At 39.5% G+C, this 26,286-nt stretch overlaps 1 protein-coding gene across 1 annotated transcript; it reads left to right on the top strand.

Annotated features, from left to right (window-relative positions):
• The first annotated feature begins 1,012 nt into the window (after positions 1–1,012).
• LOC127875690 (uncharacterized) lies at positions 1,013–26,286 on the top strand. The gene is given in 14 exon segments (XM_052420567.1): positions 1,013–1,028; positions 1,673–1,842; positions 6,259–6,303; positions 9,561–9,761; positions 11,832–12,024; positions 12,148–12,341; positions 15,444–15,569; positions 16,688–16,796; positions 17,811–17,974; positions 21,110–21,222; positions 22,083–22,191; positions 22,368–22,485; positions 23,654–24,111; positions 24,113–26,286. Coding segments are annotated over 14 exon segments (3,888 nt in total). The 3' UTR covers positions 25,985–26,286.

Below are 26,286 nucleotides of genomic sequence, written 5' to 3'. Positions count from 1 at the left end.
TATCTCGTTTCCGAATCAAACTTCAAACTTGCACGATCGTTTGATTGCTAATAAGTCTATAATCATTTTTCATCGCGAAATATTTACCCAATAATTTCCCTTTACCATAAGCACTTTAAGTAACAACAACAATCTTCCGTCTTTTACTTTCTACGCTCGCTTCTAATCATTTTCCATTGATCCGTTTCAATTTGAATGCGTATTGTTCACTGAACCCATCGTTCAAAGGTCTTTCACATAGATTGCAAGTCACGTTCAATACAGATGCATGCTGGAGATCATTAACTGTACGAGTCAATAGAGCATACGAGCCCCTGCAGAATGAATGCTGGATTCGTTATTGATACTCCATTATTGTCACATGTCTATCGTACGTATAGCAACCGCCAATAAACACAACTCCAAAACAAACACGCAAGCACTTGCTTTTATTTCCATGGTTACGTGTTTATCATATAAACGCTAACACGCGAATGCGGACTCTATTTCCGCTTGTTAGTTCTCAATATGCTTCATTGAGTGCCTGCTAGTTGTACTTGACACTTCATCAATGTCCGCAAATATGGCCACTACTAGCATCGTTAGCTATCGACTGTGTTGACATTTATTGTTAAAGGTAACATAAGAATGAACAGCAATCGCCACGTCCGCAAACCTTATGCGCATGGAAAACGTGACTACGCGTCTTAAAATCTCCAATTTCCCGAAGTATTGGCATGGTCGTTACATGTTAATAGGTCAATAGTCTGCCAATGTAAAATGATGTATGCATGCAAACCGAACTTCTTTAAGTACACAGGAAGGCATAATCCTGCTTAACAACGGGTCCAACTTGCAGTCTTGGTTGGTGAATTTTAATAAAGATATTGAATACATTTATAAAGTGGTAAAATAATATTGTAGTTATATAAAGAGTGAGTATTTACATGCAAACGTTTAACATAAATAAGTATAAAGGGTTAAAATTCTGCTGCAGGTCAGACTTATGGAACTAGGTCAGTGTCCTTACACAATGACTCCAAACACAAGTGGGAAGTTTTGTTGAATACCCTTACTAGAAACTGTAATGTGGAGGTCTTGAACGTTACCCTCAATCATCGAATAACGCTGACGACGACAGCCGAAATATAATACGTAACTGGTCGTCTGCTTTCTCCTGTTTTTGTTCTGATCAATTCCGCCTGATAAATGGCATTTTATTTTGCGTTCTTCTTAGGGCAAACTGCACACTGTTACGTCAAATCATGAAGTCCACACTACCCCGGAGGTAGTTTGCATGCAGCTGTTGTAATCACAAGAGTACAATTGCATGTAGGGCAGCCTAACAACTAATCAGGCAACAATACAAGCGAATATAGGACAGTTTGTACAGTTACTCTGTCAGCAGCTGGAGCGCACTCGTCTCGACCGACGCGAGAGTCACCCGCCGAAGATTTTCTCACCTGTATATATTTCCTTATATAGGGGAACTTATGCGGGCAGCTCTGCTAATCCACCACCCTCGAGCCGGACGTCTTCTTCACTGCTAGGTTCGCTGTCTCCTCGAAGATACAGCGGTCTATTTAACCGCTGTTGATAGACGGGGATACGCTGTCTCCCAGAACTTGATGATCTGGGCCCCAGGCCATGCTGTATGCAAGGGGATGAATAGATAGTGTGGCTATCACAATAGACTTGCCAGAAGAGGGACGGGAGCAGCGGGACAGCGAACTTACCAGTGTAGAGGACATACGGGGCGCACCTGGGTCTGGGCGACCCCAGAACATACAGGAGGTGGCCATATGGAGGGAACACGGGGCGGCGGTACTCAGTACGCTCAACGCACTGGGTAAACCGTTCCGGGTATCGAGGCGACGGCTGGTGACGGCAGGAGTGGCCATAAAGGCGGCGCAGCGCGCGAGGAGAAGAAAGGGCGTCTTTGATCGTCTGAGGTCGGACCCTAATAACATCATGAAGTAGCAAGAAGGACCTGTAAATAAACTCTGAAAACACACATTTGTGCGCTTACGTTCTGTACTTGGACAGTTAAAGCGCGATATAGAACAGTTTGTGTAGTTACTGTCTGTACTTGGACAGATAAAGCGCGATATAAGACAGTTTTTGTAGTTACGTTCTGTATTTGGACAGATAAAGCGCAATATAGGACAGTTTGTGCAGTTACGGTCTGTACTTGGACAGATAAAGCGCGATATAGGACCGTTTGTGAAGTTACGCCCTGTACTTGGACAGATAAAGCGCGATATAGGACAGTTTGTGTAGTTACGGTCTGTACTTGGACAGATACAGCGCGAAATAGGACAGTTTGTGCAGTTACGGTCTGTACTTGGACAGATAAAGCGCTGTATAGGACAGTTTGTGCAGTTACGGTCTGTACTTGGACAGATAAAGCGCGATATAGGACAGTTTGTGTAGTTACGGTCTGTACTTGGACAGATACAGCGCGATATAGGACAGTTTGTGCAGTTACGGTCTGTACTTGGGCAGATAAAGCGCGATGTTGAAACTTGTCATCGGAGAGTGGTTTAGAAATAGTGTTTCGCAAGTCAAAAAGGCAAAAGTTTCTTATCGTATGAGTAATTGTCTTGAAAAAGGTATCAACAACAACATACATGAGAGAGACGCAATGATTACTGTAGATTTAATTTCTCCAATCAAATATACGTATTGCCTTTTCTAACTATTTATATAGCAAGGAGGTGCAGGCTATTCTTCATAACAGTTGTGTAATTTCATATCCTATTGTGAACAACACTGGTCATGAATATTGTTTTCTGTAAATATAATATGTGTGTATATCAGCCACTTCTGTCAATCGTAAACTATTTCAAGAATAATGTATTCCACGTTTTTAAACTCTGACTTTGTACAATAATGTACGCGGCTGTTTTTGTTAACTTTTTGTTATTGTTATTGGTCGTGTTAATTAAGATATGGTAATTGTATAAGTGAGTGTGTGTATAGGTGTGTGTGTGCGTGCGTGTGTGTGTGCGTGCGTGCGTTAGAGTGTGTGCATATGGGAAAATGTAATCAACAATACATTTATATTCTTAAATACCTTGTGTTAATAAATATTTGTTCCCTGAGACCATTTCAATATTGGAAAAAATAATAATATAAGAGAAGTCATATAATATACTTGCTTTTTATGACACTTATTACACTGTTACAGTACTCTTGTGTCCGTCAAAGTCTACATGTTTGCATTATAATGTAGAAATGCATTATACATACCATAGTCGTTTGAAGGCCTCATTGAAATAGAGATTGCCATTGTTAAACTGTTTGCATGACTTTGTTTCAATGTGTTGTCTTAATGAGTTACCTTCGGAAAATAAAGAGATTATAATTATTATTTTATTATTATTATTATTATTATTTATTATTATTATTTATTATTATTAGTATTATTATTATTATTAATATTATTATTATTATTATTATTATTATTATTATTATTATACGACACGATCTCAATAAATGAACCTCGCTCTGGGAAACCCGGATTTAATGCATACGCGTAATCCAGTGTCCCAGTGTATCGCTATGAGTTTTGTCAGTCGCAGTCAAGTTCATTAGTGTTATGTGCTCCAGTGTCCCAGTGTATCGCTATGAGTATTGTCAGTTGCAGTCAAGTTCATTAGTGTGATGTGCTCCAGTGGCCCAGTGTATCGCTCTGAGTATTGTCAGTTGCAGTCAAGTTCATTAGTGTGATGTGCTCCAGTGTTCCAGTGTATTGCTATGAGTATTGTCAGTTGCAGTCAAGTTCATTAGTGTGATGTGCTCCAGTGGCCCAGTGTATCGCTATGAGTATTGTCAGTTGCAGTCAAGTTCAATAGTGTTATGTGCTCCAGTGGCCCAGTGTATCGCTATGAGTATTGTCAGTTGCAGTCAAGTTCAATAGTGTTATGTGCTCCAGTGGCCCAGTGTATCGCTATGAGTATTGTCAGTTGCAGTCAAGTTCATTAGTGTTATGTGCTCCAGTGGCCCAGTGAATCGCTATGAGTATTGTCAGTTGCAGTCAAGTTCAATAGTGTTATGTGCTCCAGTGGCCCAGTGTATGGCTATGAGTATTGTCAGTTGCAGTCAAGTTCATTAATGTGATGTGCTCCAGTGGCCCAGTGTATCGCTATGAGTATTGTCAGTTGCAGTCAAGTTCATTAGTGTGATGTGCTCCAGTGGCCCAGTGTATCACTATCAGTATTGTCAGTTGCAGTCAAGTTCATTAGTGTGATGTGCTCCAGTGGCCCAGTGTATCGCTATGAGTTTTGTCAGTTGCAGTCAAGTTCATTAGTGTGATGTGCTCCAGTGGCCCAGTGTATTGCTATGAGTTTTGTCAGTTGCAGTCAAGTTCATTAGTGTGATGTGCTCCAGTGGCCCAGTGTATCGCTATGAGTTTTGTCAGTTGCAGTCAAGTTCATTAGTGTTATGTGCTCCAGTGGCCCAGTGTATCTCTATGAGTATTGTCAGTTGCAGTCATGTTCATTAGTGTGATGTGCTCCAGTTGCCCAGTGTATTGCTATGAGTTTTGTCAGTTGCAGTCAAGTTTATTAGTGTTATGTGCTCCAGTGGCCCAGTGTATCGCTATGAGTATTGTCAGTTGCAGTCAAGTTCATTAGTGTTATGTGCTCCAGTGGCCCAGTGTATCGCTATGAGTATTGTCAGTTGCAGTCAAGTTCATTAGTGTGATGTGCTCCAGTGGCCCAGTGTATTGCTATGAGTTTTGTCAGTTGCAGTCAAGTTCATTAGTGTTATGTGCTCCAGTGGCCCAGTATCATTCTCAACTTGTTAGCTCAACTCAGAAGATGAGATTTCAATATCCACTTAGTATTGAGACTGTGTGTTGGCTCACAAGCTTTCTTAAATCTTAGCTATAAGAATATGTGCCTATTCCTCCTCTAACTCAGAATTGAGTCAGACTCAAACTCAAAAAGTACCAAATCAGGCATTATGGTCAAACTCATGTAAAAAAATGAGAAAAAAACTCAATGTTGAGTCAGAGCATTAACTTATAGCCACATAAATCATTGGGCAATTACAGATTTGGGTCAGACTCAAAACTTAAAAAGGTCCTGTGAACACCTATTTGGTCATTATGGTTAAACTCATAACAAACAAATAGATTTACTATCAGTTGATCCAGAGCATTGACCGAATAAAACATTGGGCAGCTCATGAGAACTAAGTTGTGTGTCCAACACTGCCAGAATCCAATCTAGCATTTGATTGTCAATTTAAGGATATTGTTGCGAGAAATAACATGGAACGCAAAAAACCAAAGCATTTTGTATCTCGTTAAATCTATGTAACCATACCACATCTTGCGTTGAAATTTTGGCTATTGCTGTAAGGCACACTTTGTTTATGGGTTAACTTTATTTTATGAAATATTTTATGGAATATTTGTTGATTTTGAGTATAAATGTGGCTTTAAATGCAGTACATCTTGATCAGTCTGTGTTCAATGCAGTACATAATGGTCAGTCTGTGTTATATGCAGTGCATCATGATCAGTTGGTGTTAAATGTAGTACAGCACTGTAAGTCAGTGTTATATGCAGTACATCTTGATCGATCTGTGCTGAAAAGCAGTACCTCATAATACGTCTGTGTTTAATGCTTTAATTATGTTTATGACACCAGGACCTGATGTATTGTGTTCTTTATTTGCTCATCTGATCACAATGTGGCATGTGTGTTGTGCGTTGTCAATATGTACATTGTTAATACTCTAGAGGCCACATTTATCTTCAAATGTTCATGTAATTTGGTCAGAAGAAGTGGCCCAATTACATCTTGGTCAAGTTGAAAAAACTAATATGAGATCAAAAACAAGGTCACTAGGTTACATTAAAAGTAAAAGCGCGTTAACATATTAGTTGTAACATTTGATGTCCAATTTTCTTGAAACTTGGTCAGAACATTTGTTTTTATGATATCTTTGCCGAGTACACAAAATGTTTCAGTGCTTTGAAAAACATGGCTTTCAGGAGGCAGTACAATATCTGTAACATGCCTATTGTGAAATACTGTTAACATTTCATTGACCACATTTATTATTATCTCCCGCGGAGGGATACAAAATTAGGGTTGTCTGTCCCTTGGTTTGTCAGTCAGTGGCACAATTTTGATATTGGCTTGGATATCAAAGGAACGAATTTACTTGTTGTTCATTTACATGTATAAGCTGAACTAGTCACAATACTCAGTCATATATATAGTCACCACTCCAGTTTCAGATTTTTCCTACTTTACACTTCAGCTTGTAGCCCATGAACTTCCCGTGAAAGTGCGTGCGGGATCCCAGGTTTGTATTGCACACAGGTTGTTCACTTTTCCAGCTTTGCGTTGGGTTTGAGCCTTATTCTTCTTAGAAGCAAGCGTTTTTTGTACAGATATTTGTTCCCTTTGCAAGCTTTTGCTTACTGAGTGGTGTTTTTTAGCTCCGCTGTTTTCAGAGAAAACCGGAGGTATTGTCATAGCCAGCTAGTCGTCGTGGTGTCATGTCGTCCGCGTTGTGCTAAAACCTTAACATTTTATCAAAGTTATGAACATTGGCTCTAAAATCAAAGTGCTTCAACCTACAACTTTGAAACTTTGTATTTAGCTGCACCTTGATTAGTTCTGCATGCCACACCCATTATTGGGTCACTAGGTCAATGGTCAAGGTAACTTTGACCTCTAAAAAAAAAATCAAAAAAAATCTGACAAGCTTTCATTTATTCAAATCTGCACCCGCAGCCGAGCCTGGCACCCGTTATGTGGTGCTCTTGTTGTATTTTTGAGGTCAGGTATTTTGGCTTTGTCAGCTTTAGCAATGCTTATGTCCCTTTGTTTTCCAGTCTTTGCACCACATATATGTCCCTTTGTGAGGAATTGGCGATTCTAATAAGGTTTCTTTTCTTTTGCCAGTTTTAGCACCAGTGTCAGTGCCTGTGCCAGTTTTTGCTGCAAGGTTGTGTCCCTTTGTCATATTGCATTGAAGAGTTGCATCCATTTGTAGGTTTTTTGCACAAGGTATTTGTTAGCTTTTGTAGCAGGGTTCTGTCCATTTGTCAGCTTTTGCTGAAGGGTTGCTTCCCTTTGCGGAGATTTTGTTGCATAGTTGTATCCTTTGGCCAGCTTTTACTATGGGGGCGTGTCCCTGTTTATGTCCCCCACTATAGTAGTGGGGGACATATTGTTTTTGCCCTGTCTGTTGGTCTGTTGGTCCGTTGGTCTGTTGGTCTGTTGGTCTGTCTGTTTGCGCCAACTTTAACATTTTGCAATAACTTTTGCTATTTTGGAGATAGCAACTTCATATTTGGCATGCATGTGTATCTCATGAAGCTGCACATTTTGAGTGGTGAAAGGTCAAGGTCAAGGTCATCCTTCAAGGTCAGAGGTCAAATATATGTGGCCCAAATCGCTTATTTTATGAATACTTTTGCAATATTGAAGATAGCAACTTGATATTTGGCATGCATGTGTATCACATGGAGCTGCACATTTTGAGTGGTGAAAGGTCAAGGTCATCCTTCACAAGGTCAAGGTCATCCTACAAGGTCAAACATCATATAGGGACATTGTGTTTCACAAACACATCTTGTTTTATAGCAAATTTAGGCTCTGCAGAAAAATGTAGTTTCTCTCAAACAGCAAATTTGTGTGATTGGATGATTTTCTTTGCAAAAGACTTTTGGTTTATTTTTGCTTGAAATTCTTCAGATTCCACGAACCAAATCTGTTGCCTTTTGTTGGCTAGTTACATGTCTACTTTCCTGCACTTTTATTTGAGTCAGACTGTCTGAAAAGGGGTTTTAATGCATGTGCCTAAAGTGTTGTTCCATATCAGCCTGTGCAGTCTGCACAGGCTAATCAGGGACAACATTTTCCGTTTAAACTGGATTTTTGCTTAGAAGAGACTATCTTAAAACGAAACATATAGCATAAAAGTAGAAAGTCTGGTCCAAGATTAGCCTGTGTGGTTTGCACAGGCTAATCTTGGATAGCACTTTACACACATGCATTTTTGCAGAGTGAGGATCATGTCTATTACGGTGCTGCACAATTAAGAACCTTGTTTGAAGTGTCAGTGTGAATTCATCAATTTATTTGGAACGCAACCAGGGTGTCAGTGTATCAGGAATGATATGAGTGTTATCCCCCACATAATAACACAAAAAGGAAAGCTTTTTATCAAATGCTTTTGATAAAATGGTCAAGGTAGTATTATGGTAATGGTGTTCGTCTATCGACCAGGAGGTCACTGGTTTGATCCCAAATGTGGGAGCATTGCTTAGATCTCCCCAAAAGATACCAAGTACTAGTACTAGGCCCAGGAAACGGACTAGAGAGCGTTTCAAATAAGTAGTATGTACTTTCAATGCAATCAAGCTTAAATAAAAAAGTTTAAACTAAATGCTTTTAAAGCCTTTTTTTAAACATAATTTGTTTGGTGGGGGATGACGTTTTTGTGATACATATAACACAGTTTTTTCAAAATTTGATGCCATTGAAATCAAGAATTGTCAACTTATTAATTTACTCTATTTTTTCAGTAACAAATAAACCACAGTAAAAAACCAATTTATCTCCCATGAATTTATCACTGCATAGCCCCTTGTATATTTCACTGCTTAGTCCATAATAGGTAAACATCAATATTGGTTTTATATTTCACTGCTTAGTCCATAATAGGTAAACATCAATATTGGTTTTATATTTCGCTGCTTAGTCCATAATAGGTAAACATCAATATTGGTTTTATTACATTAGACGCGCGCTGGGAAAACAGGTCTTTATGCAAATTGTATATTGCAAAGCTAATACCTGGTTAAGTTAACCTTGCTGACACTCAAAGGATGACATTTAGGTACAGTGTTTTTTTGGTCAGATATGGGACCCAAATTTTGCCCAATATCCAATCTTAAAACGTATATTTGTTTTTCCCAAATGACGCCCTAAAAATCCCAGTTGAAGGTTTTTACAACAAAATAAAAGTAAACAAATCATTAATCTCTTTTTATGCCCCCCCCCCCCAATTTTTGGTGGGAGCATATAGTCCCCACTTTGTCTGTCTGTGCGTGTGTGTCCGTCCGTCCATGCACAATTTTTGTCCGGGCTGTTTCTCAGCAATAAATGACCAGAATTCAATAAAACTTTATGGGAAGCTTCACTGCCAAGAGGAGATGTGCATATTATCAACCGGTTCTGGTTGGATGATTTTTCACAGAGTTATGGCCCTTTGAAATTTTCTATAAATTGTGCATATAGTGCAATTCTTGTCCCTACTTTTCCTTTTATCTGAATATATAGTTCAATATTGTGACAAAAAAAAAACTTTGGGGAGCAACACCTGTCTCCGACGGTTTATTGTTTACAGTTCATCTCTATCCAGCTGCATTGATTGAAACATAATAAATTATTAATTTGTATTCTCAATAATTGTTAGCAAAAAAACCCACAACATCATTAATTTCTCAATTTTAGTTAAAATGACAGGCTTTTTTTTCAAATCAAAGGGACCTGGTCCCGCTCCAAAAATTGAGAGAAAAACAAACAAACTACCGTGTCTTGTTTCAGACGAGCGTGTTCTCATACGAAGAGCAGCCAATCTCCGTGAAGTCCTGTATCGTAGACATTGCCCACAGCTACACCAAGCGCAAGAACGTGTTCCGACTGAAGACGTACAACGGGTCGGAGTACCTGCTCCAGGCCAATGACCAGATGGACATGCTAGTCTGGATACGACACATCAGCGCGAACAATAATCCAGACCTTGACGTGAGTCAACCCTGAACCACTTAGATACTAACCCTTTACCACTTAGATTCTTACCCTTAATCACTTAGATACTAACCCTTTACCACTTAGATTCTTACCCTTTACCACTTAGATACTAACCAGTTACCAGTTAGATACTAACCCTTTTCCACTTAGATACTAACCCTTTACCACTTAGATATTAAACCTTTACCACTTAGATAATAACACTTTACCACTTAGATCCTAACCCTTTACCACTTAGATACCAACCCTTTACCACTTAGATACTAACCCTTTACCACTTAGATAATAACACTTTACCACTTAGATAATAACACTTTACCACTTAGATAATAACACTTTACCACTTAGATACTAACCAGTTACCAGTTAGATACTAACCCATTTCCACTTAGATACTAACCCTTTTCCACTTAGATACTAACCCTTTACCACTTATATACTAACCCTTTGCCACTTAGATAATAACACTTTACCACATGGATACTAACCCTTTATCACTTTGATAATAACCCTTTACCACTTTGATACTTAACCTTTACCACTTAAATACAAACCCTTTACCACTTCGATACTCAGCTTTACCACTTACATGTAGGTACTAACCCTTTACAACTTAGATACTAACAGTTAAACACTTACATGCGTATTTTGACCACTAGGATGCATATTTTGACCACATAGATACGTGTTTTGACCCGTTTGTAGTCCCTTAAAAAAAGGTTAAACTTAATAAATAACCTTTCTTACTAGATTCAAGTTTTAATGGTTTTATTTCCAAAATTAAGATACTGATGACCAGCAAACAGCATAAAACTTGAACAGACTGCAAATTACTTAGCCAAAGCCATTTCCACTTTGCCTCTTAGTGGGAATGGGTTAAACCATTATCGCTCAGGGTTGATAAAAAAGTACTAATTTTTCTGGATTTATTTAAAAGTGAAATGTTTTGTCAACTATACTGAGGGGAGGTCGCAGGTTCTATCCCCACTGTGGAAGCGTTCTTTAGATCTTCCCCAAAGAGGCCAAGTCAGGAAAAGGACCAGTGTTTCCATAAGCTTTAGTATTCCGATGCAATTTAGCTGAAATAAATCACTGTCAACTCTATAAGAAGGGTATAGCATTTTACTTCCGAGAGATGGTTCCAAAATCACACACCTGTAGCATGTTGTTTAATTGACTGAAAAACATAAGGACAAACAATGTTGTTGTTTAATTTTAGGAAAAGGGAGGGACAAACAATATTGTTGATAAATTGACTAGCAAAAGATCGGACAAACAGTGTTGTTTTATTGACAGGCAAACAAAGATACAAACATCCCATGTTGTTGTTTAAGGCAAACAACAGGCAAGGAAGTGAGATATACTGTTGTTTATTTGACAGGCCATTTGTGTGTTATATACTGTTGTTTATTTGACAGGCAAATGGTGTGTAATATACTGTTGTTTATTTGACAGGCCATTGGTGTGAGATATACTGTTGTTTATTTGACAGGTCAATGGTTTGTAATATACTGTTGTTATTTGACAGGCCAATGGAGTGTAATATACTGATGTTTATTTGACAGGCCAATGGTGTGAGTTATACTGTTGTTTATTTGACATGCCAATTGTGTGTAATATACTCTTGTTTTTTATTTGACAGGCCAATTGTGTGTAATATACTCTTGTTGTTTATTTGACAGGCCAATTTTGTGTAATATACTGCTGTTTATTTGACAAGTCAATGGCGTGTGATATACCATTTTTTATTTGACAGGCCAATGGTGTGTAATATACTGCTGTTTATTTGACAGGCCAATGGTGTTGGTGTGTAATATACTGTTGTTTATTTGACAGGCAAATGGTGTGTAATATACTGTTGTTTATTTGACAGGCCAATGGTGTGTAATATACTGCTGTTTATTTGACAGGCCATTGGTGTGTAATATACTGTTGTTTGTTTGATAGGCCAATGGTGTATAATATACTCTTTTTGTTTATTTGACAGGCCAATGGTGTATAATATACTCTTGTTGTTTATTTGACAGGCCAATGGTGTGTAATATACTGTTGTTTATTTGACAGGCCAATGGTGTTACAAACGCCGAGCTGATTATCCGCAAGAGCCAGGCGCTTACCGAGTCGGGACCAACCCTGGGGAACAACACGTCCCCAACCCCCGCCCATAAGATCACCAAGAAACTCTCTGTTATCAAACAGAAAGTGCCGCAGTCTCCCAGCATCAAGCGACGCAAGACAGTGTCCGGGGATAAACTTGGTGAGTTGTTATTACACAGCAATCTGGGGAAAATGTGTTATTGACATTTCAGATAAAAATAACCAATTTGGGATTGGGTCCATTTTAAGGCCTTTATTTTACATAGCATAAAAACCCCTGCAGGCTCAAAGGGATCCTTGTCTGTTTCATTCATAGAGGACACCGGGAAGCCGAAGACGTGGAAGGGTAAGCTAGGGAAGAGCATTAAGAAGCACATGGGCTCGAGTTCGTCCATCGGGCAAATTGCAGTCGTACCTGAGACCGGAGGGATGTTCGGGGTGCCATTGGAGGACTGTCTGCCCTCACCCAACTATGAGGTCAGTCTTTGTTACACCCTCACCCAACTATGAGGTCAGTGTTTGTTACACCCTCACCCAACAATGAGGTCAGTGTTTGTTACATCCTCACATAAACAATGAGGTCAGTGTTTGTTACATCCTCACATAAACAATGAGGTCAGTATTTGCTACACTCTCACCCAACAATGAGGTCAGTGTTTGTTACATCCTCACCTTACAATGAGGTCAGTGAATGTTACACCCTCATCTAACAATGCTGTCAGTGTTTGTTACACCCTCACATAACAATGAGGTCAGTGTTTGTTACACCCTCACATAACAATGAGGTCAGTGTGTGTTACACCCTCACCCAACAATTAGGTCAGTGTTTGTTACATTCTCAACCAACAATGAGGTCAGTGTTTGTTACAACCTCACCCAACAATGAGGTCAGTGTTTGTTACACCCTCACCTGACAATGAGGTCAGTGTTTGTTACATCCTCACCTAACAATGAGGTCAGTGTTTGTTAAACCCTCAGCCAAAAATGAGGTCAGTGTTTGTTACACCCTCACCTTACAATGAGGTCAGTGTTCGTTATATCCTCACCTTACAATGAAGTCAGTGTTTGTTACACCCTCACCTAACAATGAGGTCAGTGTTTGTTATATCCTCACCTAACAATGAGGTCAGTGTTTGTTACACCCTCAGCCAACAATGAGGTCAGTGTTTGTTACATCCTCACCTAACAAAGGTACTGTGTGACATTTAATTTCAACTACACTTTTTTGCACCAAGGGGGCAATATTTTGTTTTTCAGACTTTCCAAAGTTGTGACATTTGGATCTTAATACAGTGAACCGGCTTTTATCCAGAAACGTCCGTTCCGGCAGAAATTTCTGGATTAACGAATCTTCCAGATTATCAAACCAGTGCAGTTTTGACAAGAGTTTGATACTTACCCTATGACAAACACCTGATGTTTACGTACATTTACATGCTTATTTCGCATCGAATGATATTTTCTTGTTACGCAGACATTTATTTAGTTTAAAAAATCAAATGTTGTTAAACAATATAATTAAAAAAACGCGTAACTGTTAAACCGTATTGTAGTACATGTACACACCATGAGGACTGCGTGTATCTTGTGTGATACTGCCGCAGTGAAAAGATGTCGCCATGGGTGGCAAACGAGCTGTAAGTTGGTAACTTCACATAGTTACAAATCAAGGGTGTTAAAGGCAATGAAAATAAAACATAAAACTGCGATGCTGTTTTAATATCTTTATTTATAACCCGTCTCAGAATGTTGAAATGATTTAAATAGCGACATGTTAAAAATCATAGCGACAATTTTTTAACGGATTGTTTAAATAATCCTAGCACAACTTTTCACGCATAACACGTTCATTTCGCTTTTTTCTGAATGAGCATGTCAATTTAAGTGTTTAACAGTTTTGTAATGACGGTCCGATTGTTATCAGCGTCTAAATTGGTTGCGTGTTCAGCTCATTAAAGACATTGAAGAAAATCATACATCAAATCAAGTGTGTGATTTAAGATGCATTTTGTAAAGCTGACACCAATTAAAGTTTAAGTAAAGTCAGAGTCGAATCATGTTTAGTCACTACTATAAGCTATCACTTCTTAACAAATAATATTTCACGCCTCGGTGATCGCGCTTTCGTTTAAACGACAGGTAGGCCATTAAGCCTAAAACAATTATTCTTCAGGCCTCGGTGAATGCGCTTTTGTTTATTCGGCTGGGGTCGAATAAAGCCCCCATGTTGGGAAGCATCCGGATTAACGTGACATAATTACAGCTAAATACACAGATCGGTGTCGCAAAATATATGTCTGGATCCGGAACACGAGATTTCGGACTTAACGAGGGAAAATACTGCATAATTAACCCGTTCCCCTTGACCTTCGTCCAAATTGCGAGTTTTTCGGACTATCTAATTCTGGATTAACGCGGTTCACTGTAATTGAATAAGAAAAATAAAAATTTGAGTATGATTCCAGGGCACGTGTCCATCCCTACAAATTATACACAGTTTGATAAGTTTTAGTGTCTTAATTACTTATTATAAAAAGTTTTATCAATTAAAAGGAGTATTTTAAGTTTGTGTTTGGAATGTTCATCCATGCTCTTTGAACACATGTCTTGTTTTAGTTTGAAACCAGCCTGGAATATGTTTAAGCTCAAAGCCTTATTCTTATTGAAACCAGCCTGGTATATATTAAAGCTCAAAAGCCTTATGCTTATTGTCCCCTAACGGTTTCACTGGAGGGGACTTATGGTTTGCGCTCAGTCTGTCCGTCCGTCACTCTTTTCTGGATCCTGCGCTAACTTTCAAAGTTATTAATATTTTTTCATGAAACTTGAAACATGGATAGATGGCAATATGGACATTATGCACGTCATTTCATTTTGTTCCTATGTCAAAAATTCTGGTTGCTATGGCAACAAATAGACTAGAAATACTGCTGAAAATGGTGGTTTTCTGGATCCTGCGATAATTATATAAGTTCGTAATATTTTTTCATGAAACTTGCAACATGGATATATGGCAATATGGACATTATGCACGTCATTTCACTTGTTCCTACGTCAAAAATTGTGGTTGCTATGCTCAAAAAGCTCAAAAGCCTTATTCTTATTGAAACCAGCCTGGTATATATTTAAGCTCAAAAGCCTTATTCTTATTGAAACCAGCCTGGTATATATTAAACCTCAAAATCCTTATTCTTATTGAAACCAGCCTGGTATATTTTAAAGCTCAAAGGCTTTATTCTTATTGAAACCAGCCTTTTATATATTTAAGCTCAAAATCCTTATTCATATTGAAACCAGCCTGGTATATATTTAAGCTCAAAAGCCTTATGCTAATTGAAACCAGCCTGGTATATATTTAAGCTCAAAGGCCTTATGCTATTTTAAGCACTTTTGAGTTTGTTTGTCTTGGTAGAACCAGTACCAGATGTCTTTAGTACCAGTACCGCAGACTATTCTGGGATGGAACTTAATGAACAAGCATTAAGCCCATTTTTTTGCAGAACAGTGAACCGCTTGGTCTGTAAAACAGTGAACCGCTTGGTCTGTAATAAGACACCATATCCTAATCCTATGTTTCAGTTTGTGCCCCTCATAGTGGATCTATGTATCCAGATAGTTGAGGCACGTGGACTGGAGATGACTGGTGTCTACCGTATCCCTGGTAACAAGGCAGCCGTAACCATACTACAAGAAGAATTCAACAAGGTGCGCATGACTTGGGTCTTAGTGTTGATTGAAAAGCAATTATAAGACTAAAATCTAAGAAGAAAAAATATTCTTTAATGTTAGAGAAATGCTTTATTTAGAGTCAAACTTGGTATTTACCACCTCTATCTAGAGCATTCTTCCTGTGGAACATTTTCTTTTTGAGACAATCATCACTGGAAACCCATGTATATTCAAACGCCGAGTGTTGTATTTTTATAATGTCCATTATTTATTCTGAAGTCTAAGAATGTGTTGTTGAATATGGGCCCAGAATTCAGTGTATTTGTACAGTTAAGCATACTTTTACAAAAAGGATGGCATACAATTCTTGGGAAGATTCCGGGATGCAAAAATGGCCGCTTGAGTAAGGATGTTTTTAACCAGATAAAGAAGGCCTACATTTGTACTTTCACCCGCATTTGAAATATTTTAAAATGTCGGCACAGAGGTTGTCACTTTTTACTACAGAAAGCTAGCCCATCAGAATGTATAAGTAAATAAGGGTCATAAATATGATAATTATCTGGCCGTTATTATAATTTGTAGATAATTGAGCCCAACTTTGGAAAAATAAGGTTTCATGCATGTGAGTTAAGAGATGTCAAAGATTTACTGCTGCAGCCCGAACAGGCTTATCAGGAAAAACACTTTACTGCTGCAGCCTGCACAGGCTTATCAGGAAAAACACTTTACTGCTGCAGCCCGCACAGGCTTATCAGGAAAAACACTTTACTGCTGCAGCCCGCACAGGCTTATCAGGAAAAACACTTTACTGCTGCAGCCCGCGAAGGCTTATCAGGAGAAACACTTTACTGCTGCAGCCCGCACAGGCTTATCAGGAGAAACACTTTACTGCTGCAGCCCGCACAGGCTTATCAGGAAAAACACTTTCCGCTTAAAGGAATGTTTTGTTTAAAGGAAGTATTTTCTAGAGGAAAATCAAGTTTAGGTGGAAAGTATGGTCCTTGATTAGCCTGTGCAGACTGCAAAGATGAAACGGAGACAGAAATTTCCGACAATGCATTGGGTCAGATTTTCCCACAGTGACGCTCAAATTATGAGGCCATGTTATTGTTGCATAACCCAGTATTGTCACTATGTTATTTTTGTTGCAGGGTATCGACTGTATGAACCTGGAGCATGAGAAGTGGTGTGACGTGAACGTGATCAGTTCTCTATTGAAGTCTTTCTTCCGCCAGCTTCCTGAGCCACTAATTCCCGATGGTAAGTCTGGCAATTTGATGCTGGTTTTCATTATCCCCAGCCATAGGCGGAGGGATTTTGTTTTGGCGTTGTCTTTCCGTCCCTCCGTCTGGAGCCATATCTTGGGAGTGCTTGGGCGGATTTCATTAAAACTTGGTATGAGTATATATATGGATAACAGGATGATGCAGGCCAAATGACATTGTACACCATCTGTTAACAACAGAGTAATGGCCCTTTGTATCTTGAAAAAATGTTTTTTTTAGTGTCAAATATAACATTTTGTGTCCAGAAGCATATTGGCATGGGTTATCAATTCAACGAATTTGCTTGTTTACTTTATTACAGTGATTTTTTTTGGTCTTAATAAAGTACTAAAAAATGGCACTTTTGCAATAAGGACAAAACTGCAAATTTCCAAATTGCTTAAAAAAAATCCTGATTGATGGTCTCCAAAAAAAATTAAAAAATATTAATTTTTTTTTAAATCACATTTAGTTACTTTCCCTATGCAGCTCTATGGCTTGAACCTAAGATATTATAATATTGACAACTTGATTACACTTAGTTATCAATGTTAATGTATGTTGAAGCAAAAAATAAAATACACCAATTTCCCAATATAAAGAGATCATAACGAGAATTTTTCCATATTTTCCCCGTATTTTTCCCATATTTTTCCCAATTGGGCTGGTACCTGTACTTTTACCAATTGGTTCAAAAAAATCGCTGAATTATATCGGGAACAATAAAAATCTAGAGAGATACTACTGTTATCTTAAAGATACTTTAAAATCTTTTATGTTTGTTGGCATGAAATTTCTTGGTTAAAAAAAGACTTTTAGGCTAATCATTTCATCGATTTGTAATGTTGAAAAAATGATGAATTTGTGATGTGTTTGTGTTAAATTTGTGGATCGTTCAACCGATGACATCAATGACTATTATTAACCCACAAATAATAATGATTGTTCAGTATTTCTCTATTTTACGCTACTTAGCTTAAAATAAACTATATGGATGGTTTGGTTGCAGACCTGTACCAGCCATTCATCGATGCAAGCCGTAATAAGGACCCGGAGAAGCGCATGTTGAAGCTGAAGGCACTCATACACAAACTGCCGGAGCACCATCAAGAGACGTTCAAACACCTTGCGCGACACCTGAACCGCGTAGCCCAGTACGCTGACGTCAACAGGGTAAGTCCGCCCAGGTCAAGGAGGTAACGGGTTCAATCACGCTATGGGAGCATTGTTTAGATCTCTCTTAGAGACTCCAAGTACTGCTTTTACCCTGGAAAAGAACTCGAGAGTGTTTCAATAAGCATTTTGCTTTTTATGCAACTGAGCTAAATTAAATAGTTTTAAACCAATCAGGGTAGGGACATGTTTTGGTGTTGCATTAATATTACCTTCGTTAAACTCGATGTTTTTACCGTCCGACAAACAATGTTTTATAGGGTGATGGTGTTACCCACTCTGTCAGGTTATCCGCAGTTGGTAAGACTCTTTAAAATGTTTGTATAAGTTTGTGGTTGAACCTACTTCCACATATCTCAAGCCATCAATTGAAACTTTATACATGAAGTTACGATATGCAATACTTGTTTTATCTCTAGTGATCCACAGATGCCCTTGTTTCATCCGCATGTAGTACAGGTCAATTTATTATCTGTATTTTCATAAAATATACATTTACTTGTTCCGGAATTTTGTCCGCTCACCCATGAAGGCCGATGCATTAGTTGTTATTTTCAATCATAATCAAGAATTGCTCTGATGCAGGATTCAAATCGGTAATCCAATAGAACTGTTTTATATCATTATAAATAAATTAACGAAGACTGTGGACACAAGTCTGTTCTTGTGGTCAACATTAATTCCAACATTGTCTTTCCGTTATGACTATATTGGTCAACTTCAGAAATGGATAAACACATCCATGGACTTTGTTAACCAAATGAGCACCCACCCTGTGCCCATTACAGTCAATTATCCACACTTTCCTGAGTTATTTGCCCTTGTTTCTTTCCTAGTGATCCACACTTTTCTGAGTTATTTGCCCTTGTTTCTTCCCTAGTGATCCACACTTTCCTGAGTTATTTGCCCTTGTTTCTTTCCTAGTGATTCACACTTTCCTGAGTTATTTGCCCTTGTTTCTTCCTTAGTGATCCACACTTTCCTGAGTTATTTGCCCTTGTTTCTTTCCTAGTGATCCACACTTTCCTGAGTTATTTGCCCTTGTGTCTTTCCTAGTGATCCACACTTTCCTGAGTTATTTGCCCTTGTTTCTTTCCTAGTGATCCACACTTTCCTGAGCTATTTGCCCTTGTTTCTTTCCTAGTGATACACACTTTCCTGAGTTATTTGCCCTTGTTTCTTTCCTAGTGATCCACACTTTCCTGAGTTATTTGCCCTTGTTTCTTTCCTAGTGATACACTCTTTCCTGAGTTATTTGCCCTTGTTTATTTCCTAGTGATCCACACTTTCCTGAGTTATTTGCCCTTGTTTATTTCCTAGTGATACACACTTTCCTGAGTTATTTGTTTGTGTTTCATCCTTAGTAATTTACATATTCCAGAGTTATTTTCCCTTGTTTCAAATGTAGTTATTTACACTTTCCTGAGTTATTTTCCCTTGTTTTATCTGTAGTAATTTACACTTTCCTGGGGTATTTTCCTTTGTTTTATCTGTAGTAATTTACACTTTCCTGGGTTATTTTCCCTTGTTTTATCTGTAGTAATGTACACTTTCCTGAGTTATTTTCCCTTGTTTTATCTGTAGTAATTTACACTTTCCTGAGTTATTTTCCCTTGTTTTATCTGTAGTAATGTACACTTTCCTGGGTTATTTTCCCTTGTTTTATCCTTAATGGTCCACACTTTCATGAGTTTGTTGCTCTTTTATCATCCTTAATGGTCCAAACTCTCATGAGTTTGTTATCATTGAATGTTAGCTGACAAAGGGTTGTTTGGGTGTAAGCCATTTTTAGCTCGGCTGTTTTCGGAGAAAGCCGAGGTATTGTTATAGCCAGCTCGTCGTGTCGTGTCGTCCGCCGTCTACGTCGTGCTAAAACCTTAACATTTTGTCGAGGTTTTGAACATTGGCTATAAAATCTAAGTGCTTCCACCTACAACTTTGAAACTTAATATGTAGCTGCACCTTGATGAGTTCTATACGCCTGACCCATATTTGGGTCACAAGGTCAAAGGTCAAGGTCACTGTGACCTCTAAAAAAAATAATAATAATTTATGACAAGCTTTCATTTATTAAAAAATGCACCTGCAGCGGAGTGTTGGCACCCGTTATTCAGTGCTCTTGTTTGAATAATAACTTTGACAGCCTCTACATGCTGTTGTTATTCTGTATTCAAACTAGAGCTGCAACAGTTTGAATCAACTTAAAAATATTATGTAGGAATGGCAAAATAGTCTGTAGGTAAAACTAAATCATTTGATGGGTTCTTGTCCCAAAGCAGTTGAAAAATGTTAATTAAAAAGCAATTTGAAGACACTGTATAGTGATTTTAATGCCACCGGATTAAATGAACGGGGGTATATTGTTTTTGGCCTGTCTGTCTGTCATTGTGTGTGTCAGTCAAAAACTTAAACCTTGTTCATAACTTTTGCAATATTGAAGATAGCAACTTGATATTTGGCATGCATGTGTATCTCATGGAGCTGCACATTTTGAGTGGTGAAAGGTCAAGGTCATTCTTCAAGGTCAAAGGTCAAAAATGGCTTCAAAGCGGCGCAGTAGGGGGCATTGTGTGTTTCACAAACACAGCTCTTTTTTCTTTTGACAACCCCTGCAACAAAGTAGAGATGGTTTTATTGTATGGTTTTAGCGGATTATATGTTTTTATTGTTGAAAAAAATGTATTACCCAGGAATATTTAAGATTTATATATTTTTCTCTGCAAAAATAATGGTCAGAATATAATAATAATTATTGCATTATTTTTCCATTAGTTACATCGGTCTTCATATATCTTAAATGTTAAGTGACACATGAAAAGTGTGCATAATATGTGTTTGTCACCACAATGTTGACATGAATAGGAATTGATAAGTCTGGAGTCATATTGCCTACAAAAATGTATAGAGTCATAATGCAACCTGCTCCAAATATTGTAAAATCATTTATACTTGGGAGCATTCAATTTCTTGGTTTAAAAAAAGACATTCCTGGACACATTGACTTTGGAAAGAACAATAACCACCTTTTCGATGTGTTTGTGTTAAATTTCGTGGATCAGTAAACCCCAAAAAATCAAAGAAAATTAATGTGTGACGAAGATAAATGATTTTACAGTAGTCTGGTAATTCTTTCAGATGCAGGCCAAGAACCTTGCTATCGTGTTTGGGCCGACATTGATCCGCAAGGCCGACGACAACATGGTAGCCATGGTGACAGACATGTCGGACCACTGCAAGATCATAGAAATGTATGTACTGTACTTAAGCATATATAAGGCACAACCATGTATAACGCGCACCAATTCTGGAAAGTAAAATATTGTGGTGTAAAACTATAATAACTTACGGAACACTGAAATGTCAAGGACCACAAACAGTCTTCACCTGATTTTTTCAGAGCACCAGGCTTACAAAATCACTTTTCTGAAGACCTTTAACTTACCCAGCTGTCTTGTAATGCAGCTTATTGAAAATTCTATGAACTTCGCTTAATTGTGGGTTTAATTAGTTATCAAGAATTATATTTATTTTGTTTGTGTGTAACTTGTTATGTTTCTAGTTGGTTAACTGCTACCATATTTCACAACTGCAAGAATGCAGTTGTTATTTATAATCTGCCATAAGAATCTTTTGTGAAATAAAAAGAAAGTAAAAAGAACTACACAATAAGACCAATAAGGACAATCTTCACTTGCCCCAAGCTAACAGCAAACATCCAATTCTTAAGGCTAGTGGATTAGAAACAAGTGGATTAGAGGCTAGTGGGTTTGAGGCTAGTAGGTTAGAGGCTAGTGGGTTAGAAACTAGTGGATTAGAGGCTAGCGGATTAGAGGCTAGTGGGTTTGAGGCTAGTGGGTTAGAGGCTAGTGGGTTTGAGGCTTGTGGGTTAGAGGCTAGTGGGTTAGATGCTTGTGGGTAAGATACTAGTGGGTTAGATGCTAGTGGGTTAGATGCTAGTGGGTTTAAGGCTAGTTGGGTTTGAGGCTAGTGGGTTAGAGGCTAGTAGGTTAGAGGCTAGTGGGTTTGAGGCTAGTGGGTTAGGGGCTAGTTGGTTAGAGGCTAGTGGGTTAGAGGCTAGTGGGTAAGAGGCCAGTGGGTTTGAGGCCAGTGGGTTAGAGGCTAGTGGGTTTGATGCTTGTGGGTTAGAGGCTAGTGGGTTTGAGGCCAGTGGGTTTGAGGCTAGAAGGTTACAGGGAAGTTTGCTCAAAAAGGCTTGGGTGCGCCTAAAGACAAGTGGAAAGCAGACCCATATGATGACATTTTCTTATTAAGTATTGGCATCATCTGCAGTCAGCTGAGGGATTGTTATTTTACAATGATTTGCTACATGCTTTATGTTTGTTTCTGTGTGAGTGGTTCTTTGGCTCCTGTACATGCTACATGTTTGTTTCAGTGTGAGTGGATCTTTGGCTCCTGGGACATGGACAGCAGCGTCCCCACAGATGACGAGGCTGCAGAGTGCATGTCCTTGGTGTCAGCGCCCTCCAGCAGTAACATGAGAGAGGAGGCTGGTATGGACAGGTTCATTCACCCATTACCACTGAGATACTCACTTTGACGTGTTTGTAGTCCTTTAGAAAATCAAATAAAATATAGATTATAGTTTTAAAGGCTTAGGTTCAAACCATGTGATACTGATGAGTTGCAAACATCATAAAACCTGACCAGACTGTGGCAGGCTTTAGCGATTTAATGCTTATTGCATATAGCCAGTTTGTTTTTGCTCTTGAGTCAGGTTTAATGAAACTTTAAAGGAATGATCCTTGCTTAAGATCTTTAATGGTGAAGGCTCAACACATCACGAGCGTCAATACTTCTACCAAAACAGACACGGCGTGTGACAACATGCGTTGTTACGGAAAACAAAAATTGGTTTGACCGGCTGATATTCAATGATACAAATTACTTTTTTGTATTTTTTTTATTCATTTTGTATACAATTAGTTGTTTGAAATTCAACTGTAAAAGTCAAACCTATATTTGATCTTCTTACCAAAGTTTGTATATGGATTTAATGCATCATGTTTATTTTTGTCTAATTTTGGTTCCTTCCATGATGAGTCATTGCACACACGATACATTTGTTCATCGTCATTTCATTTTCACAGTTAGTGTGATAAGCCTTTTTGGTGGAAAGACATTATTCGATGAACTAGCTGAGAAACAGCCTTTTCATTGAAGAAATAACCCTTTAATTGATCCGTCAATTTCTGTTGAAACAAAAAAGAACTTAAAATGATGCGGCAGAGGCCGGCCCGTATCCCCACGCCGCATGTTTGACACAGGGGACGCCCCAGGGTTGGTAATGGGGCCATGCATAGTTGAGATTGACCGTATTGTCATAAGAGATGTTCAGTATCAATTTGAAGTGTCTTTTCAAGTTAGAAATAAAGATAAGCATTGTTAGATTAATAACTATGGCTTTTATTTTTTACGGTATATTGATATGAAATGTAAACATCCAATGCAAATATGGAAACAAAATGTCAAAAATGTTGTCCACTATGTACATGTTATAGAAGAGTAAAGGCTAGTAGGCATGTGTGGACATGTAAAGCATAAGTTTAAACGACACCCAGAGTTTCCTCCTATAAAATCATTATGCTGTTGGATAAGATCGTTTATGTGCAATCCTCTAAAAACGTATTTCAATCAACTTTGATGTTTTTCTTCTTTCAGAGTTAAACCCACGTGAGATTGTTTCAAGTATCGTCTCGGCAGCCAATCGAAAACTTCGGGGTGAAAGCCCAGCTCGCGTCTTGCCGCCGGACAAACGAAGCGTGTCCGTGTCAGACCCACCCCTTGGCTACAACGAGCGAAACATAGACAATGAGATTCTCATTAGGACGCAAAAGATTGACACAACATCCCGCAGCAGCCCGAATCTAGCAGCCATGCAGCATAGCACGGACCTGCTGAAACCATTACCGGATCTACCAGACAGACGCATGGCAAAGTCCCAAGACTTTGTAGACCGCGAATTTTCTGACTTTGATTTCATCGATTCCGAGAAGGAAAATTCGGTGGCTTTTCTTACGCCGATGACGCAGTATTTTTCGGACGAGTCTCTACTGGACCGGAATGACGAGTTGGAGCTCTCCCACGGCAGCACATCACTCCACGGGAGTTTTAAACCGACTCCGACGTGAGACGATCGACAGTCTGAGGCGCATTGAGCTGGAGGCGCGTGCCATTCGGGAACGGGAAGAACGGGAAGAGCGCCGACAGCGGGAGGAAAAGAAGCGTCAACTTGAGAGGCAAAGAATTGAGGCAGATATCCTGCAGACGCAGCGTGAGCTAGAGATTGAGGACAGGCATAGCGTGGAAGATCTGCTCCAAGCAACAACTGGATATTCACTGAGTCTGCACCCACACGGAGACACGCCAGAAGAATCGGGTAGAACAAAACGGTACGGTGGTAGAGACTCACACAGGAGTGATAAGCATATTGTTGTGAAGAGTAATGTTGGTTCTAACTATCGGTCAGCGCGGCAGCCCCGACAGACGAGCGCAGGGTCGCTGTCATCGCAAGCAAAACGAACGGGCTCAGTAGAAAATATGGCGGACGGACACAGCTTTCCAAGTGCTATTAACCGCCCCACCGCCCAGGTGAAGGCTCAGTCTAAGAGGGACTCAGCAGAGATAAAGCGGCGAAGTGCGGGTTTAACCCGGACAGGTTCAGTGCGGCGCGGTTCTCTGGATTCCCTGATTGACTTGCTGGAGAGGCGGGACAACCGTATGTCCTGGGCTTCCACAGACTCCGATGAGGGATTTGATTTGCTAGCTACGCTAACCTCAACTTTCGATAAGAAATTGCAAACATTATCTAGTGCTAAAATGTCCAATTGTGCATCATCATCAAAGCCTCCTAGGTGGGGTCTGAATTCAAATGGTGGCAGTGTAAGTAATGGCGCTTTACCTGATGCAGGCGATTCCCCGGCAGCTCAGACGGCGCAGCACCGACTCCCTCCACAGCCTCCCCTGTCCCACTTATCTCGGCAAGCAGCCATGCAGGCAGATAATCAGGGTCAAGGAAAGCAGTACAGAGATCCCAGCCTACACAGGACGCCACCGAAATCGGACGCGAAGATAGGATTGGCGACCAGATTTGAGAGAAGCACCACTCACAATCCTCTCTATGAAGGCCACAGTGAGCCAAGTCTTAACCTTCTGGTTCGGTCAGGTAGCAACAATAGCGGTATCAACCTGCACAGTGATGTTACATACTCGGCTGATAGCGCTGTTGTCCAAGGGGTTGCTTCTAGGATGATGGAACGTTCTGAGAGTAACGCTGTAATCCAAGGGGTTGCTTCTTGGGGGATGGAACGTTCCGAGAGTAGTGCTTCAATTCATGGGGTTGCTTCTAGGGGGATTGAAAGGTCCGAGAGTGATTCAAGGGTTGCCTCAGTCATGGTCGTGATTTCCAGTCCATCGATAATGTCTGCTGACAGCAGCGGTCGCATGGCAATACAGCAACACGTCTCTAAACCTCTCACTGCATACCAGTCACCGCTAAAGTCGTTCTTAAACTCGCAGAATGACGGTCTCCATGGTGACCCCTTAAGGACAGAAACCCCACCAAAACGTCCAGACTACCGGCCAATTACAAAATCAGAAAAGACCGAAGTGAATGTGAGACTATCTCAGAGCTTAGAGAAAAACAGAGCAGCCGAGGAATCTGACGCTGCCAGTCGTGGACCGGTTAGTGAGAGTGTGCCAAAAACTCGGTCTGCATCGCCGCCTGTATTCGGTAGGAAACGAAACGAGCAGTGTAAACGTCGTCGCCATACAGTGGGTGGTACAAGTGATAGCAATAATATTTTAGCAATGGACGCCGCCTTGTCAAACGTGAAACGACAGTCGGCTTGGGAGCAACTGCGACCGAACGTTGGTGCCAACGTTGTGCCTCACGCAAACATGCAGTCGTGGCTGCAAGCTGAGCGACTCAGGGGAAGTTCACCTGATCTGTCGTCCCTCAGGGATAGGGGAAACAGACAGGCTACATCCTGACCTTGAACTTTAGTATTTACCATGTTTTGACCTTAACCATTGACCTTGGTTTTTACTTTGAAAATAAATCTTGGTTGGGGTTTGACCTGTGCTTGACCTTGAGGGATTTCATGCTATGTTTGGTCATTGACATTGGAGTGTTTAGGATTATGTGTATAGACAGAAGTTCAAAATGTCGCAATTCTGATAAAGGGTATTCAACTGCAATATGTTTGTTAAGAAGGTGAAACTTTGTGAACTTGATTGCGTTGACATGAACTTTATATTGACACAGAGACTCAAATACAATCATCGATAATTGA

The sequence above is a fragment of the Dreissena polymorpha genome, chromosome 1, assembly GCF_020536995.1.
Source record: "Dreissena polymorpha isolate Duluth1 chromosome 1, UMN_Dpol_1.0, whole genome shotgun sequence".
Taxonomy (NCBI): domain Eukaryota; kingdom Metazoa; phylum Mollusca; class Bivalvia; order Myida; family Dreissenidae; genus Dreissena; species Dreissena polymorpha.
The sequence above is the reverse complement of the archived record's forward strand: the minus strand, read 5'-3'. Positions and strand labels throughout refer to the sequence as shown.